At 39.1% G+C, this 18,669-nt stretch overlaps 1 protein-coding gene and 1 long non-coding RNA gene across 2 annotated transcripts in view; both read left to right on the top strand.

The window, feature by feature from the left end:
• Window positions 1-18,669, top strand: part of ADAMTS12 (ADAM metallopeptidase with thrombospondin type 1 motif 12) — a 159,497-nt gene that overhangs the window by 51,481 nt on the left and 89,347 nt on the right. Inside the window, exon 3 of the mRNA XM_086867666.1 lies at window positions 11,529-11,703. Within this exon, the coding sequence (XP_086723792.1) occupies window positions 11,529-11,703 (175 nt within the window). The remainder of the gene's footprint in view (window positions 1-11,528; window positions 11,704-18,669) is intronic.
• On the top strand, window positions 1,648-8,049 carry LOC147648560 (uncharacterized). The gene is made up of 2 exons (XR_015280310.1): window positions 1,648-4,050; window positions 4,180-8,049. It is a non-coding gene; the product is annotated as an uncharacterized LOC147648560 (long non-coding RNA).

The raw sequence follows: 18,669 nt of genomic DNA on the forward strand, positions 1-18,669 counted from the left end.
ATGAGGTTGAGAGCCAGGGATGTCTTTGTTTATTTTCTGGTTTTCATTGTCATAGAAGAGAAATAAAAGAGGCTGACAAAAAAACACAGCAACCTGAGAAAATTGTTTTGAATAGGAACCACCCCATGCCACTCCCTGCCCCCCCAAAAAAATGAAAAGGAAAAGAAAAGGGGGAATTTCCTTTCCCTTGTGCAAAAACATTATTTTTCAATGATAGCATTTCTATTACTGATGCTTCAGTGGCATTGTCAGGATCCAGGATTTGGCATCATCCTGTAGAAAAAAACCTCATTTGAGAATGAAAGGTCATGGTCTCATGTCTCAGTTTAAAAGATTTCTCTAGTAAAATTCTGTTATTTATCTGTGAAACTCCAGCTGATTGTGAGAGTAGAATGAATTTCTTATTGTATACACTGTTTTTCTAAGTTCAAGTTTGAACTTAGAAAATTGTGAAATTTTCTAAAGGTAAATTGTGAAATATCAATGATTAAGTCCTGAATTCCTTCATAAATTTGTTTCTAAACAGTCTTCTGGCTACACAAAAGCCTATTAGAGGTTTATGAGTCAAATACACCTATCTTTTAAAGAACTCTTAAGTCCATTGGAGTTCTGTCAGGACTGCTTATGAATTAATATATAATATATAATTAATAATAAATAATAATTACTATATATATATATAATTTATAATCTTCTATTTTTTCCCAATGTTATCACGCTTTTGAATTTTTAGTATTCCTCAATTAGTAAGACTCATACTGAGTAGTAGCTGAAGATGTTTTGTATATTTTGTGTTTATGTAAACTTCTTTAGTAAAACATTTTATTGTGCAGAACCATGAGCATGTCTTGGGGAACATGTGTCATTTGCAGACAACATCTCGTATCTGTACAAAAAATATTTTCTTACTCTTTTGTGTGTTTCTCTACATATCACTGTATCAGTGTCATATAAAAAGTATTGAAAGTCCTAGGGGAAAAAACAGCTGAATTCGTAGAAAAGCTGAACATCTGTGCCTTTTTTTATGTTTAAAGGGGTGTTCATGGTTTCTGAATTCATGGGAAGTGCATCATGAGGATTTCAAAACATGGCAGTTTCAGAGAGAAAACTTTAACATCTTGTGAGCAAAAGAAGGCAAAGGAACTTTAACAGAAAGAAAATGAATCCTTTTATTATTATAGCAAAATAATTTTCCTCACCTGCTTGGTTCCAAAGAATGTCTTATTGCAATTTTTTCTCTGATAAATAGCTCAATTCTTTTCCATCTTGGCCTTATTTTTTTTTTTTTGGTGCTACAGCATACAGCATTCAAACATGAAAGGCTGACTGCTGCTTTTAAGACAAAATGAAATGCTTTTATTGCAAAAGGTGTTGTATTTCCAAACCAGTGAAACCAATCTCTTTGCGGATAAAAGAATGATTTTGATGGAAGGTGTAATTCTTGTCAGTTTGAAATAAAACCAGTAATTTTTTTCAACCATCAAAAGTAGTTTATTTTATAGAAATAGTTTACAAATAAAAAACCTGCACATACCAAAACAGTGTGAAATGGGAATCGTAAATGAATAATTTTTTGACTGAAACCATATCCTTTGATCCTCTGAACTCATGGGTGAGTTCTACAACTAAGATATTTTCTTTTTACAGGCAGACAAAAGCATATTTCCCAAGAATGGTTTGTACAGTGGACACTTCTAAAAGAAGTGCTTGCTGCTTGCATGAGGATCTAGGACCTATGGGAGTACAAGGTCAGCCAAAAGCCCAGCCTGCCCATGGTTAATTTGGGACAAGAAGGATTAGTCTGACATGAGAGAGGTACATGCATGTTCTGCTCTGATGTCCCTGGAGGGTGTCTCTTGCTGATGTCTCGGCTTCAAGGAAATAGAAATCTGGAGCACTAAAGGTACAATAGGAACAAGCCCTTTGGACTGCAAAAACAGTGAAGAGGCACTCAACCAAGAAAGCCTTTTTTTCTACTAAAAAATCTCCTGCAGTGACAGCATCTGAGCAGCGGATTGAGATTTCCTTCTTGGTGGAGGGTTTTAATTTTCCAGACCCTTGGCTTTGTTGAGTATATGACTGACTTTCAGAAGGAGATCTTGATCAATAGCAGATTCCTGGCAAGAGGCATAAAAGAAGGCTGGAAAGTAGGAATATCTCCTTGACATATAGTCTGTTTCTGAGCTGCAGTTGGTATTTTTCTATTCAAAAATGAGGGGCTAATCTTCCCTACATAGATTTATCCAGCCGTTTCTGGTATGTCTCTAAAACATTTCTGATTTCCAGTTTTTTGTGGCATCTAACAGGACTTGAGAAAAGCATTTGACACTGTGCCACATGACATCCTTGTTTCTAAACAGGAGAGGAGACCAAATGTTTGGCCCAGAACCCAACTGTTTCATCCACAAGCCCGTGGGCAGCAGGGGAGCGAGGGGATTCTGCCCCTCTGCTCTGCTCTGCTCTGCTCTGCTGTGCTCTGCTCTGCTCTGCTCTGGTGTGACCCACCTGGATCACTGCATCCAGAGCTGGGGTCCCAGCATAAGAGGGATGTGAACCTCCTGATTTGGGTGAAAAAATGTTTTGTTTCCTCCCAGCTTGTTTTGAAGCTCCCTACCTTTTTTGCTAGAACGAGGAGGCAGGAGCTCTCTGGATTGTTTGTGCCACTTGCTGCTTCCCCACGTTGTCTGTTTTCCAGCCTTTTTAGGTGCTTATTATACACAGCCTTTCTCTGGAAAGTCTTGAACTTGTTGATTTCCCACCAGCTTCAGAAGCACTTTAAAGTATTCATCACCTCAGACACCCTTGACATTTCATCAGATCACTCTCCTAGCAGAAGAGTCCTTGAAATTACCAGAGTTTTTAAGCTAGTCTTTGTCTAAGTAGTTTACTGAGTTACTGGTTTTGTATCAAATTTGATTTGGTTTTTATTGAGAATGTCCTGCCAAGTTTTGAGCAGAAACTTGATTGTTAGTAGATTAAGGAGTATTTGTTTGTCTTGCAGGCTTTTTCTTTTACTGTGGGCTTTTTGCACAACTTGTATTTCACAGTACAGGTCATCTCTCTGCAGCTCTGAGAGAGAAGTTGATTTTCTGCCTGTGAGCTGTAGTGTCTTGTGTGCACAGGTAAATTTGATGATATATCAGTGCGTGCACTGTACCTCTCATATTAATGGGGATGAGTCTCAGTCAGAATTCAGGCTTCAAGGAGGATTCACATTACATTCAGAGCTAACGCAAATGCTTCTTGCTTTTAAACTGACCTGAATCCAGTGCTGAATCAGGTCAGCCTCCAGCTTTGGTATGTATGAGAGGGAGATGGGATTCATACTAGATTTGTAAAAACATTCATGGTGGTATGCCAGATGCAGTCATGAAAATATGAATCGTTCTCCATACTCAGGCTGACAGAAATAACCAGGAAAGTCAAGTGTTTGGAATATGCTTTATCCCAGGCCAGAAGGAGTTTAGCACATCACACTGTGATTGCCAGTTACCATCATGCTGGTTCCCAGAGTGGCACATGCTGATCATGAGCTGTGCACTAGAGACTACACCTTGTCCTGGATCTCAGTTTGAATCTTGTTTTTATAGTTTCATTCAATTTCTTCTCCCCTCTCCTTCCTTATCTCAGTTCTGACTTCCAGTCCTTTTCTAAACAGAGACTAGTTTGTGGTGCAGAATAACCTTTTTGCTGTAATGTGTCACTCACTTGCTGCAGCTGCCCTCTGCAGCTGCCCTCAGCCAGGACTGAATTTTCCTGTTTTGTAAGGTATTTGGTTTTGATAAGCTCCCTCCCCCTTCATTCATCCCCAGGGACAGCACAACAAGCTGCAGCTTGAGCATGGCTCAGGCTGTCACAAGGCTGTGCAGAGCAAATGGAGCAGCTGCCTGTGCACACCACCCTGGAAACAAGGGCAGCGCGTTTCAAGCTGCAGTTGTTGAGCAGAATCCATGACTCTTCATGGATTCATCAGAAGATTCTCCCATGTCACAGTGCTACTCCTTTGCTACTGGAAAGTCTCCTTCTGCAAAGGCATTGGAAACATGGGTGGTAAGTAAAGGAGAGGCTAAGGGCATCAGTACGGGCTGCCTTTAAAGTCACCTTGAAATGACACTGATAAGTGATGGCATGACCCTTCCATGGCATGCTGAAATTCATTCCTCTGTCTTGTCTGTGCAGAACTCAAGCTTCTGAGTTTGGAGAGGCAGAATCCTCCTCTCCCAACACACCTATGATGTGCAGACCTAAAATAGACTGTCTTCTTCTAACAGCACTTCTTGGTTTTGGGCTGAACAGAGTGAAAGGAGGAGAAGAGCATCAACAGATGGGTCAGTCTGATGTTGATTTTCCTCACAGACTTCTTTTTCATCAAGAAAAATAATTTCTGTGGGGAGGAAGAAGTTTGGCTGTGACCTTCCCTTGCTCTACTGTTGAGAGAAGTAAAGTTCCTGACAGACTTTCATCCACTGGAAAATGGGATAATTGTGCTTTCTTCCATCAATCTGCACATTTTGTGGCAGCTGTCATCATTTGTATCTCTGCTTGCTAGCTGTTGACTGGGGGTCCTGTAGGTCACAGTAATACAAACAATACCTGTCAGTAGAAACAAAGTCACTTGTCGTTTGATCAAATGTTTGCACTTAGTTATTCTCTAATAAAGTTTGAACTCTGCAGTATTAACACTGTCGTGCTCACTGGCTTGAAATTAGTTTTAGAATGTAAGTGAGCAGGAAGCCAAAACAACCATGGTGCTTTCTGTTTTTGTGATTAGAGATCATGTCTGCTTTGTGAATCCTCTTGCCTGTCTTTTCATGTTTAATAGAAAGCACTGCTTAGGCACAAAACCTCTTAACAATCTGGTGTTAAATCTTTACTCTTCAGCATTAGGTAGGCTTTAATTCATCAAATGTAACTTGTTTTGCAAACTGTGGAAATGTATTGGGTTTCAAATCAAAGCCTCAGAACTTATCATTCAAAGTGTCAGAGGGGATTTCAAATACTGAGAAGTACAAACTATTTTTATGTAGTTAATTTGCATTTTCATGAAAGGCAGTTTTCATATTAATGAGATAAAATCCCCAGTTTGTACAGCATAAGCCCTCGGATACAGTGCTTTCTGAACAAATTTGATTAGAAAAATTAGAGTGAGATATTCCAAGAGTATTTTCCATGAAGAAAACAGCTGTTGTTTTTTCTTACTCTCCCAAACTGTCTTTGGAGAAATTGGGCAAACTCTTTGTTTTGTCTCAGAACAGTAACACTTGCCTGAGTTGTTTTTTGATCCCAAATGAAATAAAAACTTGATAATCTCACTCTCCTGGGACTAAAGTCAGAGTAAGCCTCTTGCTCGTGGTAAAGCAGTGGGGATTTTGTTACTTTTTCCCCCAGTAGTTGCCATTAAAGCTTCCAATATAAAAACAGGGGAGGAGGGGAAAGGGAAAGCATAAATATGAGGCATAGAAAAAAATCTCATAAAAGATACATTATTGTTCACCAAAGAGCATCCTTAAAGCTGGATAGCAAAGCTGATTGATTTTCAGAGTTATATTTAGCTTGCTATTATATTCAGCCTGAGGTAGAGCTTGAGACCTTATTACTTTTTCATAGTCCTTGCTTGATGCAGTGCCAGTGTGACCTAGCTGACTTTTGCAGGAGGAAACTCATCTGGACATATTTAATTTTCAAGGTAACATCTTCAGCTGATATAACTTGCTGTGTGGCTCAGAGCACTGGTGAGGGACCATGCACCTGGGCTGTGCTGGTGGTATGTCACCTCACCCAGAGGTGTCACCAGACCAGGCAGCCCAAAGAACTGTGACCTTGTCTTCCTCAAAGACCCAGGGGACTCAGCAGCAACTGAGCAACAAGGCAGTACTGACAGAAGGAGCCTTAGATCTTCAGAGTCTGTACTTCAGGCAGTCCTTGGTGGTCTGTCTCAGCAGCAGTTTGAGAATCACACTGGTAAAGAGAAGAAGATTGAGTTAATGAATTATTAATCAATAATTGCCATGCCATCTACCTGCTGGATGCTCAGCGTTTGGCAAACACACCTTGCTTCTGCTTGCTATAACCGGCATTGAGAGCTGAGTCAAATTTATTAAATACTATCTTTGCTCTATTTCAAGACCATAAAAATGTCCTGTTGCTAGTACTCTAGTGGGCAAAAAAGTTCTACTCTGTTGGAATTTAATAGTCTGAGCTTTAAGTGTAGCAAAGGACACTTTTGGTTTGTGTGGATCCAATGGGACTTCAAAAAGTATAGTGAGAATGTGGAAAGGAGCTGGACAACATGAAGTGACTGTGGCTGGGCACAGTTACAGAAACAGGAGCTTCATGTTCTTCATGAACTGCTGGATTTCAAAGCTGCAGAGATGCTACCTAACAAGGCTCAAAAAAACTTCATGGCCAGGCAATTATCATCGTTTGTGGATTTCCTGCAGTGAGAAAAGGAGATGTGGTATTTCTACAGTGCAAATATTGTAGAAAGCTGCAGCAACAGGGAACTCACAAGTGGACTGTTTATTCTTAAGGAAAGTCACAAAACTCAAGAAATAATAGATGTTTCTAGGATGGACAATAAAGATGGTAGTGGAGGATGCCAGGATCTGAATGAAGCATGAAAAAAGATGTCTTTTAAAATGGTGTGTTCCAAGTTGTACATTTTCAAGTGAGCATGCTGCAGTCCCTACAGAAGATTAATTTCACAGAGTATTTCCTTCAGTAGAAATTAGTGTACCTAGGCTGCTTCAGATTCTGTGTGAGATGCAAAGCTTGCATAGAGTTCAGGGTCCACAGAAGTGACACACAGTTCAAAATTATTTAATGAACTGTATCTGTGGCACAGCAGAGGGACAAATGAAGACATATTTTGAACTGTTTGCTTCTCTTACATGTTTTTACAAAAGCTGGGGGTTTTTAATGCCTTAGCTTCTTAAGATTTATCCTAGATAACTTACGTTCAGGAAGTGTGAAAAAAAGAAATGAAGTTGAATGTGGTCACCATCAAGCTGGTGCTATGACCCAGAGTATTGATTCTCTGCCAAGTCTCTCAGCTGAGTGATTGTGTATTTTAAATAGTTGCATGGTAGCTGATAGGCATGGCCCTAGAGACTTGATTTCTCTCCTTTGCTGAGGGATATGACCCCAGCCAGAAAGACCCATCTCTCTGAAGTATCCTGAACTGATGTCTGTCCCTTAGGAACCTGGGAACTGGAGGATGTCAGAAAATCCTTCCTCTCCAGATACCTTATTTTCTTCCAAAAAAGTCCATCTTGCTGTAAATTTGACTGTTTTCCTCCCTGTCCTCTGTATCTGAACTTTCTGGGTCCACATTGTCTAGGGCTTAACTCTGCACCTCTGGCCAGTTTTCTGGCGGTGCCTAAAATATTATAGCAAGTGTGACAAAAGAAAGTAAAATCTCATGGAATGATAGTATTCTGTTCTTCTACTTACTTTGTCCTAAAATTTAACTATTTTAATTTCAGACCAAAGCTGTGTTAAACCACAAGGCTGTGTTTCACCATCACAACACCTTCTTCACTAGGTCGTGCTAAAAGAATAGTTTTTTTCTGTACAAGTGTGTAAGAGTTAGAGTGCTCTCCTCTTCTGTGGGTTGTGTTCATAAAAGTCCAATCAAATTACTCAGTACCTAAAAACTCCAGCCTCTTTCTGTTCTGAGTGACATCATGGCAGGTGTATTTTTTTTTTTCTAGCTCTGTCTGAGGATGTAATGAAAAATCTCATCTGGATGCTAGGTTTTTCTTTTGGCTGAAATAGGAACAGATGAGAAATTCAAAAAGGAAGATCCCTGGGGAAAAAAGGGACATACAGAAAGGAACTAAGTGATTAGCTAAAATAAATTTAGTGTGTGTAATGCTAACAGATCATTTACTTCACCAGCTCAGTTTAGATTGTATGCAGCTGCAGTTCTCTGGTAATGCATGTTCATATGCCACAATTTTTTCTTTAATTCTTGTATTCAAACCTAATTTCTCTTACCATGTATTACTGTTATAATAAACATCTGGAGCAAAGTACCTAAAGGTAAAACCAGGATCTTGCCCTCTTCTTTTTGTTTAATGTTGCTTCTTAAACTCACTGTATTTTCAGATTCTGTCACTGTCCTGTTTTCAAAAATATTGTATGAAATTTGTTGTCAGAAATATTGTATGGTTTCAAGGAGTTACTCACTGTTCTCACTACAGATTTTTTTTTTCATTATTATCAACAGATTCAGTTATTGTAACTGTAGACCACAGTTTGTAGTTTTTCCCTCCCTTTTTATACTGACACCCACTAATTCCAGGCTCTCATGTCTGGGGTAGTATTAGAATTTCAAAACCATAGCCAAGGGTAAAGCTGCTCTTTCCTTTCCCACAGGACTCAGCTTCAGCTTCCCACATGGAACTGATTGGAAAAAAATATGCCAGGAAATGTATTTTGATAAATCCCCAAGCTTTTGACCAAAAGAAGTATGTGAAAAATATGTGCTTTCCACTGGAAAATGTAGAATCTAATGAAATCAAAGCAGTTGGTTGAAAACTTTAAGTCAGAAGTGTCCTAGGATCATCATTATCCTTTTGGCGAGTGAAATGCAATGTAGGAGATGTGATGTGTTCAGGGAGCTGGTTGTGTCAAAATAATGAGGCACATGAATTAAAAATCCCATTAAATGATGTAGCAGCACTCCCAAATACAGTACGGTAAACATTTGCAGCCACAGCATGTCAGAATCTGAGGGCAAAGAGTGATATTTGAAAGAGGGGAGAACAACAGTTTACAAAAACTACTGTGGTAGATTTGTAGATTTTCACCTGTAGGCTTTGAGAGAAACACATACCCTCCCCCAAACAAACACACACCACCCACCCCTGTTTTCTGACTATTCCTGTTGCTGTATTACATAGTAGCTTTTCATAAGGAAGTTCATGTGGAAATGTGGAAATGTGGAATGTGGAAAACTTCTCTGCAGTCATTTTTTTCTGTGGTGATAACTAAACCCTTTCATAAATGTAAATACGAATGGCTTTTTTCTGATGAGGCTCTCGTAACTGCCCTCCTTTGTGTATTTTGAGGCTGTGTGAATGCAGTCAAAAGCAGGTAAAGCTACAAACTCCTCAGAAAAGAATTATATTGTACTTACATAGCTTGAAATCTGTTGGACTTTAAATGAAAAATTCTTGCTGTTGTATTTGTGAGTCAGAAAAGAAAAACTATGAAGAGCAAAACTAAAGATGTATTTAATCAGCAAAGGGAATTTTGCCAATCCTCAGTGCTTTGAAGTAAGTTTAATGTGAAGATTGGTCTTTTTTTTTTCTTTGGTCTCAGTTAGTGTCAGCATTTAATTTCTTGGTGAATAGCCTGTGCAGGGTGGAAGTGCAAATGCAAAACAAGAGTTCAGTAAGTGCTGGAAGTCTCTGGAAGCTTTTGAAGAGCCCCTGTGTGCTGGAAATGGGCTTTTACAGTCACATTCATAGAATGAAGTTTTTCTCTTTTCCCTGCTCCATACAGCTTGGATAGACAGCTGAATTTTAACATGCAAGCATTGATGAGAGAGCTTGAGTTTACCACTTATAGGATTGCTTCACCTTTTATAGGATTATCTGGCCTTTTTCGTTGCAGATAGACCTTGACACAATAATCCAGTGACTATTGACACTTGCTTGAAAAAATCAGGCTCTGCAAGTGATGATGGCTAGTTCTTCCTGCTCCCAACTGGCTTAAAACCCTACAAAATAATCAAATAATCCAGTCACAAATCACAAATGTCCAGCAAAGATTGAATCCTGTGGAATGAAAAGGAATGGGCAAGGATTTGTGAAGGTGCATTGATTCCCTGAGCAGGATGAGGAAATCCAGATCACAGATTTCATGGTCTGACCACTGTAGATGCATTCTTGCTGTATGGGTTCACTCTTCCTTACAGTTTTATCCAATGTGAACATGGATAAAACTGCTGCTTCTGTAGGGTGACTCTGGTCATACTCCTTGATTTATGATTTAAAGAGAAACAAACATTTTTTGTATGTTGTTTAGTAATCAGGAGTCTCGGTCTCTTTTTTCTCAAAAATAGAACAAAACCCATACAGGCAGTAGCTCTTATCCCAGATGAACAAACACATGTGAATATGAGTCCTGAACCTTTGATGCTTTAGGGATATAAACACAGCTTCAAACCAACACTAACCTCAGGCTTTAAAACTTTGTCTTCCATTGGAAAGAAAACATTTCTGATCTTCAGAACTGTTGGGTAAACTGCAAAATGACAGTCACAGTTATTTATTTGTACAAGTTTGCTGTGGGATGTATTGGGCCTGTGGCAATCAGTGTGGAGGCAGAAGGTATCTCACTGAGCTGCCTCTTGTCTCATTGTAAGTAGTTACTTATACTATAAGTATATATATATATACTTATACACATGTCCTTAGCCTCATGCTGACTTTTCCAACCATCCAGAGAAACCCTGAGGCTTTGGAATATTTAAAAAGATTTTAAAATTTGTCTGTCATTCTGTGTTTGAATACAGCAGCTGCAGGAACAGAGTGTTACTGCATTTTTTTCCCTTCCAGAACAGGCTAAGAGGGGTGCACTGACCACAGCAAGAAAGTGAAGAGGAAACAAAGCCATGAGATTGGAATACCCCAGCCTCCTGTCACATCCTCAGTGTGGTCTGGGTTGTCAGTAGATCCTTTGCTTTTAGATTTAATACTGCTCCATATATCTTGATGTGGAAGGGCGATACAATGGTTTTGCAGTGTTTGCAGTCCCTGCCGAAATGCTGAGACACAGCATGGGCCAAGGCCATGCCTGGTTGGAAGTGTGTCCTGGATCATGGCAGAGTGATCCAGTAAAAGGAGCCTGTACAGCCCAGATGGGTATCAAGGGCCCTGTCGCTTAGGCACAGCAGGGAGGCTGATACAAAAATTTCAGCATGTGAAGTGTTGCAGCCTTTGTTAGCTGATCTACTGGATGTTCTTAATGGCTTGCTAATTCACAAAAAAATTTCTTATTTCTTCCATTGTGGTGTTGGCCTGGGCGCCAGTGAGGGTTTATAGTCTGAGTCAAACACAGTCCAGCCCGTCTGATGGGTTTGGTAATTGATTGTGGGACTGCAGCTGGGAGCAGAATTTCGATTTGTGCTTATGAAACAGCTTCTATTCTGGTCTTGATCTCTGGGGAATGGATGCAAAACACCAGAAGAACAAGATGCAGCTCTTCCTCATGCATCATGTTTGGCAAATCAACTTTTGACCTTTTAGTGGCTTTGTAAAAATATGAGAGTCTTTGCCTCAGTTTCAGGTTATTAGGAAGGAGATATTTTTTCTGTTTCCCGTTGGGTTGTAATGGCTGTGAGATATGAAACAGCCTAGATGTATGCAGCAAAATAAATACTGAAAACCTGCTGTGTTCATATTTTTCCAGTGTAATCACTGGCATATGAGGAAAGCTTGGGATTGGTGGTATGAAGAGTATATTTTTGACTTCTAGTACTGAACAGAGGAGATTAACTCTTTTGTGTTTATTTTCAGACTGGATACTTCCATCTGCCCCATGGGGATTACTTCATTGAACCCATTAAAAAGCATCCACACAAGGAGGGAACATCCCATCCTCATATTATCTATGGTGCAAAAAACCTTCAAAATGCTTTAAGGAGAAGACGAGCCATCCCGATGGAAAAGGAACAAGCATGTGGACTGAATGGTACTAATTTTGTTGGATTTCTGCCTATTTGCTTTCTGAATCTTTTTAAGCAGATATTTTCCAGTGGTGTGTGCCTTTCCTTCTGCCAGGCTTTTTAAAATTCTGTAAGAAAAGATTATGCAAAATGAGAGCATCTCAATCAAAACACCACAGGAGCCACCCATCTGAGTTCCTTTCTGAAAACTTAAATATTCCTTATGACTACTGGGATATGTTTTTGACACCATTGATCCTTTCTACCCCTCAATTTTTCTCCAACCAGAACTGTTCAGTGAGGCTGAAACTTGAATCCTTGAGGAATTTTGGGATAAGATTTGCAGTCAGCATTATTTTTAATAAAATGTTCTCATTCCATGTGAATTCTGTCTTCAGCATAAAATAACTCCCCTCTAATCCATGGTTTTAATTTAGGATTTCTAGATTTTCTGTGATTGTTAGCAGATTATTTAAAGAGTTTCATTTAGTTATTCTGAAAGTGAAGTACAGGTCATCAACAGCAAGATTTTTTTTTTGTAGAAGTAAAAATAGCTTAGATATTGGTGCAGTAATACTCAGGATCATATCTTTTGTGAAAACAAACTAATACACTATGCTGGAAGGGAAGAGTATATCTAGAGGGTAGATATATGAGGGCATCTCATAATTACAAAATTAGTTCCTTTATTTAGTAAAATAATTTCTTTGATTTATTTCACACCAAAAATATATAGATTTTGTATTGGTTCTCTGATGTTTGAGGCCTTGAATCTGAGTCTGCACCAGAACTTAGACAGGCATAGTATTGGTAGGGATGAATCAGTGATTACCTACATGACCTAAGGCCTGAGTTGCATACAAGTAGAGCTGCAGAATACACAGGAATGTGTTTCTGTCTTTCACAGGTCAGTGGTTTAAGAGAAGTTGGTTCCTTTCCAGGAATAGGAAATGAAGGGAGGAATGTAGGAATTTTTAATCCCCAATCATGACTGCTGGTGAAGTTTTACTGCTGTGTAATATGGATTGGTAAAGTAAAGAAGCAAAGAACAGCTTGACCCCCCTGTATTTCTGGTCACAGACCTGAATTGCACTTCTTGCTTTCTGGCCCAAGGTAGTGCAAAATGGTAATAGGAAAAACATGAGAAAGGTGGTGAGGAGAGTTACTCAATCTTCTGTGATACCAGGAAAGTAAAGTTAATGAGAAGCCACAAAAATTAATATGAATGCTGCTCCATTTTGTTATTCATCAAGTGAAAATATATATCTACTTAATAGAAAACAACCCTGGATTTGAAAAACCAGGAGTGTCTAAAGGTGATGTTTATATTGGTGTCAGTTTCAAATAGCTCCCTGAATTTTCATTCCTTCTGATGACTGCTGGTCTAGACAAGAGAAATTACTTTAGATTTACCTGTGAAGAATGAGGAAGTTGTTCTTGCCTACTGTCTTCCAGGTTTCTTTAAGGATGAAATAACATAATTATTTTAAAAATGCAGTAATTTTAAGTGTGGAGAGAAGATAGGAGATCCTTGGGGACACACTGTGTTCTATGGTCTTCTTATTTTCTTTCTACCTCTCACTTTTTGCCTCTTGTGTCTTTCTTCAAAGTCATGCAGAATGAGACAGAAGAAGATTGGCTGTACCTGGACACTCCAGAAAAAGAGCATAACTTCCCTGCATCACTTAGATTATCTAAGTCTGCTCTAAGAGGCTTGTCAATATAAACTCCCTGTCTGATGTCATTCATTCAAAAGTGAATGAATTTCTGGTGATAGCATGTTCATGATATTGCAGGCAAACAAAGGTTGGTTATGAACCAACGAAATAGTAAGCTATAATTTATGTTTCTATTTTTAACTGAGCCGGACAGCCTTTAGAGGTAATATCTGCTTTTGACCAAATAGTAATCTTGGCTATCATGAAAGTCAAAGAATCGGTGCGAAAAAGTGCATGGTGGTAAAACCATTTCCTTCATTATATTTTGCCCTTTGTGTGACAGCATATAACCATTACAGATTCCTCAAAAGGCCTTAACATCTTCGTGCTGTGTATCCTGGGCTGCATCCAGAGCCCCGTGGGCAGCAGGGGAGGGAGGGGATTCTGCCCCTCTGCTCTGCTCTGCTGAGACCCAGCTGGAGCATCCAGAGCTGGGGTCCCTGCACAGGAGGGACAGGGACCTGCTGGAGCCAGCACAGAGGAGGAACATCAGGATGAGGGGTGGAGCATTTTTCACCCTGGAGAAAAAAAGTCTTTGGAGTGAACTAACTGTGATCTTCCAGTACCAGAAGGGAGCCTGCAAGAAGGATGGAAAAAGACGTTTTACAAGGGCTTGGAGTGATAGAGGAAGGGGACAAGGGGAAATTACTTTAAACTGAAAGAGAGTAGATTTAATGAGATATTAGCAAAAAATTCTTTATCTCGAGGGTGATGAAGCTCTGGAACAGGTTGCCCAGAGAAGTTGCGAATGCGCCTTCCCTGGAAGTGTTCAAGGCCAGGCTGCATGGAGCTCTGAGCAACTTTGTCTAGTGGAATATGTCCCTGCCCATGGCAGGGGATTGAAAGTAGATGATCTTTTAGGTCCCTTCCAGACCAAACCATTCTGTGTTTTGTTATATCATTTCTGAGTAGCCAGCTTTTCAACAGGGATAGAAGAAAAAATTCAGTGTTGTCTTCTATTGATACTGCGCATTGTCAGAGCAGTTGCTCTTGTTAGAAGTGAAATACAGAACAAAAATGGAAAGTGATACAATTATTGTTTTCTGTGACAAATGTATTCACTGCTTTGTCTTTGGTAAATACTTTGTGCATAAATAAATTTTAAAGGTAGTAAGTTGACTCTACCACTTTTTTGGGATTTCATATATTTCACGCTTTTGAGGGTGGCGCCAGAAAGGTTGTGCATCCACATAACATCACTGACAGCTTAGAATAATGCCTTTTGGGATCACTTCAAGGCAAAACATTTTCAATTTGCAGTTTACAGTTAATTGTTAAAACCAAATCTATTTTATAGGTTAAACTCAATTTTGTGTTTTCAGCCCTGAGCAGCCACTGAGCTAGTGCTTAGCTGATGAAGAGTTGCCTGCTGTACGTCTTACAGAAGCTAGTGTTCAGGTGTATTTACCTTGTGGGCTGAGATTCATCATGCAGAGTGTCTGCAATTGTTTATTTGAGCTCTGAGCTTGTTAAGCTTTTTTAAATTGAACTATGACGGTTGAGTTATTTCTGTGACTTACTCTAGGTGTGTATTCAGTTAAAGTGTAGTGATGATTTTTGCTTGAAGAAGTTGAATCACCTGGATGTTCACAAGTCATGCACAGTGCACAGAGTTGAGTGGTGATAATACAGATCTTTTAGTCAGAAACTAACCTGTCTGTCAGCAAGGAATATAAAGACTAGTTATACTGACAACATCAAAGTAAAGGAATTACTAAGGGAGGGAATAGGGAGAGGATGCAGATCTCCAGTACAGTCTTTTTCTAGGTTTGATTTTTCTTAGTGCAAGATTTGTGTCTCTTGGAAGAAGCCTTGTGCAACAGCAACTTTTGCTGTGGCAACAACTGCATGAATATCCAGGGTTCAGCCTGCTTGTCACTGGTCACGCCTACATGCAATAATACTTTAGGATCAGTGACTTTCCTGTAGTCTTGCAATGATTACATTAATTACTTTATAATTGCCATTACCTTTAACATTTTCAGATACTTGGAGAAAAATCATCACAGTAAATTGCATAAATTAGAACTTATGTTTGTGCTGCACACTGCCATTGCTGCTCAGGCAAATGCCAACTGACTCAGTCATTAGCTGCATGAAAACTAAGCTACTAATCTTGAAAGCAGTATAACAGTACTGGACACTGCTGGTACTGTCTTACTGTACTATTTGAAATATGTGTGAGAAATAGCAGAAATGAGGTATGAAAAGTATCCCTATGCCTTATAAAAAAACCCTCTCTAATCCTTTGTACCCACAAGAGAGGAAACTGAAGATCCAGGAATTTGTTTTATTTTTCTAAACAGGTTATTTTAAAAACTTGACAGTGCTCTGAGGTATAATGTGAGGGAAAAGAAATTATCCTAACTTCTACAGAAAAAGAGGTGATCTCCCATTTCTTCTGCTTGTTTTCATTGTTTCATACCTTCAGTGTGACATGAGGTATTGTTTTTCTTTGTGACCTTCAAAATAAGAGAGATTTTGTGAAGTTTGCGAGTGAAAATGCTGTGATGTAATGAAACTCTTCCTAAATGCTACTAAGAGGGGACTGATACAAACAGATGAACTTATTTTTCTTGGGCTGGAGAGAAGGACAGGCTGCTGTTGTTCAGAGGGTGAGGGCAGTTAAGTGCATTCAGATTGCAGCTTAGAGATTGCTGCAGAAGGCTGTGATGCATATAACTGAGGAGTGAAAGGTTTAGCGTATTAAAATAGATCACTAAGAATATTTAATTGGAGCTTTAGGTGTAAAAAAAAAAATTGTCATGTATTTTTACCCTCATTTTGGCATTGAAGTATTTGATAGATCAGAAGTTTGGATTAGTTTGGATTTGACATGGGTCTCCAACTCCTTGTCTGCAGAGAAGTTACACATCTTAAAACTGATTTTTTGCATTTGGAGCAATTTTGCTCCAAAATTGGAACTGTGATGGAATAAAGCTGGGGTGGAAGAAAGGAGAGAAGAGGCTGTCTGCTGTGTAAAATGATGAGGAGGGGAGAGGGAATTAAAGAAACAGAGCTTCTTTTCACATTGTCTGTGCAAAACTGTTTTTAAAGTATTTTGATTTAAGTATATTTGAGTGATGATGGCATAATTAATTTAACAGAAGTTTAGACTGCCATTAAGCTGTTTCAGACAGTGAGTACCTGTTGTACTTCCTATGTCTGACTAGAGGACTTTATTCAATCATGGTCTTGCTTTTTGATGATTAACTTGGTACTGTCAAAAGCTTCTCTTCAGTTTTTATGCTTGCAAGTGTACAGGATGAACTACTAATACTAGCTTTTGACCCTGAAATCCTTCCTTTAATCACTTGAAGAAGGAGAGGGAAAATAAACCAGGGCAATGGTTTATTCTCAAGTGATACCCTATCTTCTTTTATTTTAGAAGGACATTGTGGTGTAAACAGCTTGGTTTGGGCTCCTGGTTGTAAGTTCAGAACTCCTGGTAGAGGATCTGTCACTTCTGTTGCTTTTAAAGAGAGTTGCTGATAATTTCCCAGTATTTGTTTATCCTGTATTTAAGCACATTGGCTATAATTCAGCTTAGTTAGCTTGGTTTCTCCAGAACATGGAGACTGTTATTCATACGATGGTAAGTTGGCACATTGAAATTTAGTAACTGAGGTTAATTCAGCCTCAGTTTAGAGAGGAGCACCTTCCTCCCTGCGTGGCTTTTCTTCCTACAACTGGCTTTTCTAAGCTGTTCGTGAAATGCTTGTCATGAAAAAAAGAACAAATAGGGACATTCAGTCAGAATGACCTCTATTTTAAAGCTGGAACAATGAAGCAAGCACCTTGCAGAAGAACACAGAGTATCTCTCATCTCTGAAACAGTTTGCACTGAACTGAAAAAAGTGAGTGCCTCCTTGTGTGGACAGCAATATTTAGCATTTCAGAGGTGGGGCACCTGGGAAATAAAGACATGAGAATTGGTTTATCATATCAGTCAATGAGACAATTGCTGCTAACTGGTATCAAAACACTTCCTCCCTCCCCAGTCAACCTCGTGGAATGAAATCAAAAGATTCTAACTTCCTTTTGGTTTTCAGGAATACCCTGGAGGTTTTTTAGTTGCTCTCAGTACAGGTAGAGGAGAAGGGAATAAAATACTGTATTTTCTGTCATTCTTCCTCTCCTTTTAAATGAGTGAGGAGTCAAAACTAGAGGTTTACCCAAATGGATCAAAGTTTATGCTGAGCAAGAGCCTGAGATGGCTCAATGCTGTCAGTGCTTTCCCAGTCCCTGATTATTTATCATTTTCTTTTCTGATGGAATTTTATGTTTATTATTTCACTTGCTTCTATTAACTGAAGCAAGGTGAATTTCCTAAGTGCTTGTATTATGGAAGAGGAGGGAGAAAATGTGGTAACACAGGATTGTTGTTACAAGGTCATAATTGTCACTTGGTGCCAAAGGTGTCATATATGCTACCTCACTCAAAGACTGAATAAACTTAAAAGTTCTGTGACAAGCCATTTTCCAAATAATATGAATCAAACCTATAAGGAGGGAAAAGTTTGTCCTCATTGTAATTCTCCAGTCTTTCTGTTCAGTAACTGTGCCACTGGAAAGAAATAGTGCTTGCTACGCCATGCTTGCTTACTGTACTTGATTTCCTGTAGTTTTGAGGGTAGTCTGTGATCTCCTCTGTGTCTTCATTGAAAATTTGCTTAACTGCTCATCAGATTGAGGAGTCTCAGTCTGCATCTAGGCTAACTTAATTCAGCATGGCTAACTGAGTACTGGTTTAGAGATATATATTGTGCTTTTGCTCTGTACATATTGCTTTCTTTCTCAAACTGTGTCTGATGCTATTGCACCTCTTGAGTTTAGCAATTGATTTGGTAAACAAATGCCTTGGTAATGTAAATGTTCAGTTGCTGCTATCAGTATGGAGAGCAATTTATACTTTCAAAGTGTACAGAGTACACTTTAAAATTAAACTGTTATGTACCACATCCATCCCTTTTTTCTTGAGTAGAATAACAGTAGCCTTGTATAATTGTAAACCACGTTTTCACAGGAGAAATAGAAAACCCAGAAAGCTAAGTTGCATTTGGTAAAACACTTCTGATGCAGGAGTTTGAAAATTTGCTCAGAACACTCGATCCATTAATGGAGTAGTATTGGCAGAGATGTTCAGCCTTCAGTCTGGTTAGGGCCTGATTTCTCAGTCATACTGAGCTCCCTTGGAACCTTCTAACAAGAAACTACAATTACCTTATTATTTCAAGGCAGATCACAGATTTCCAGTTCTTCTCAGAAGTGCTG

This window comes from Cyanistes caeruleus, chromosome Z, assembly GCF_971803275.1.
Source record: "Cyanistes caeruleus chromosome Z, bCyaCae1.hap1.1, whole genome shotgun sequence".
Lineage (NCBI taxonomy): Eukaryota > Metazoa > Chordata > Aves > Passeriformes > Paridae > Cyanistes > Cyanistes caeruleus.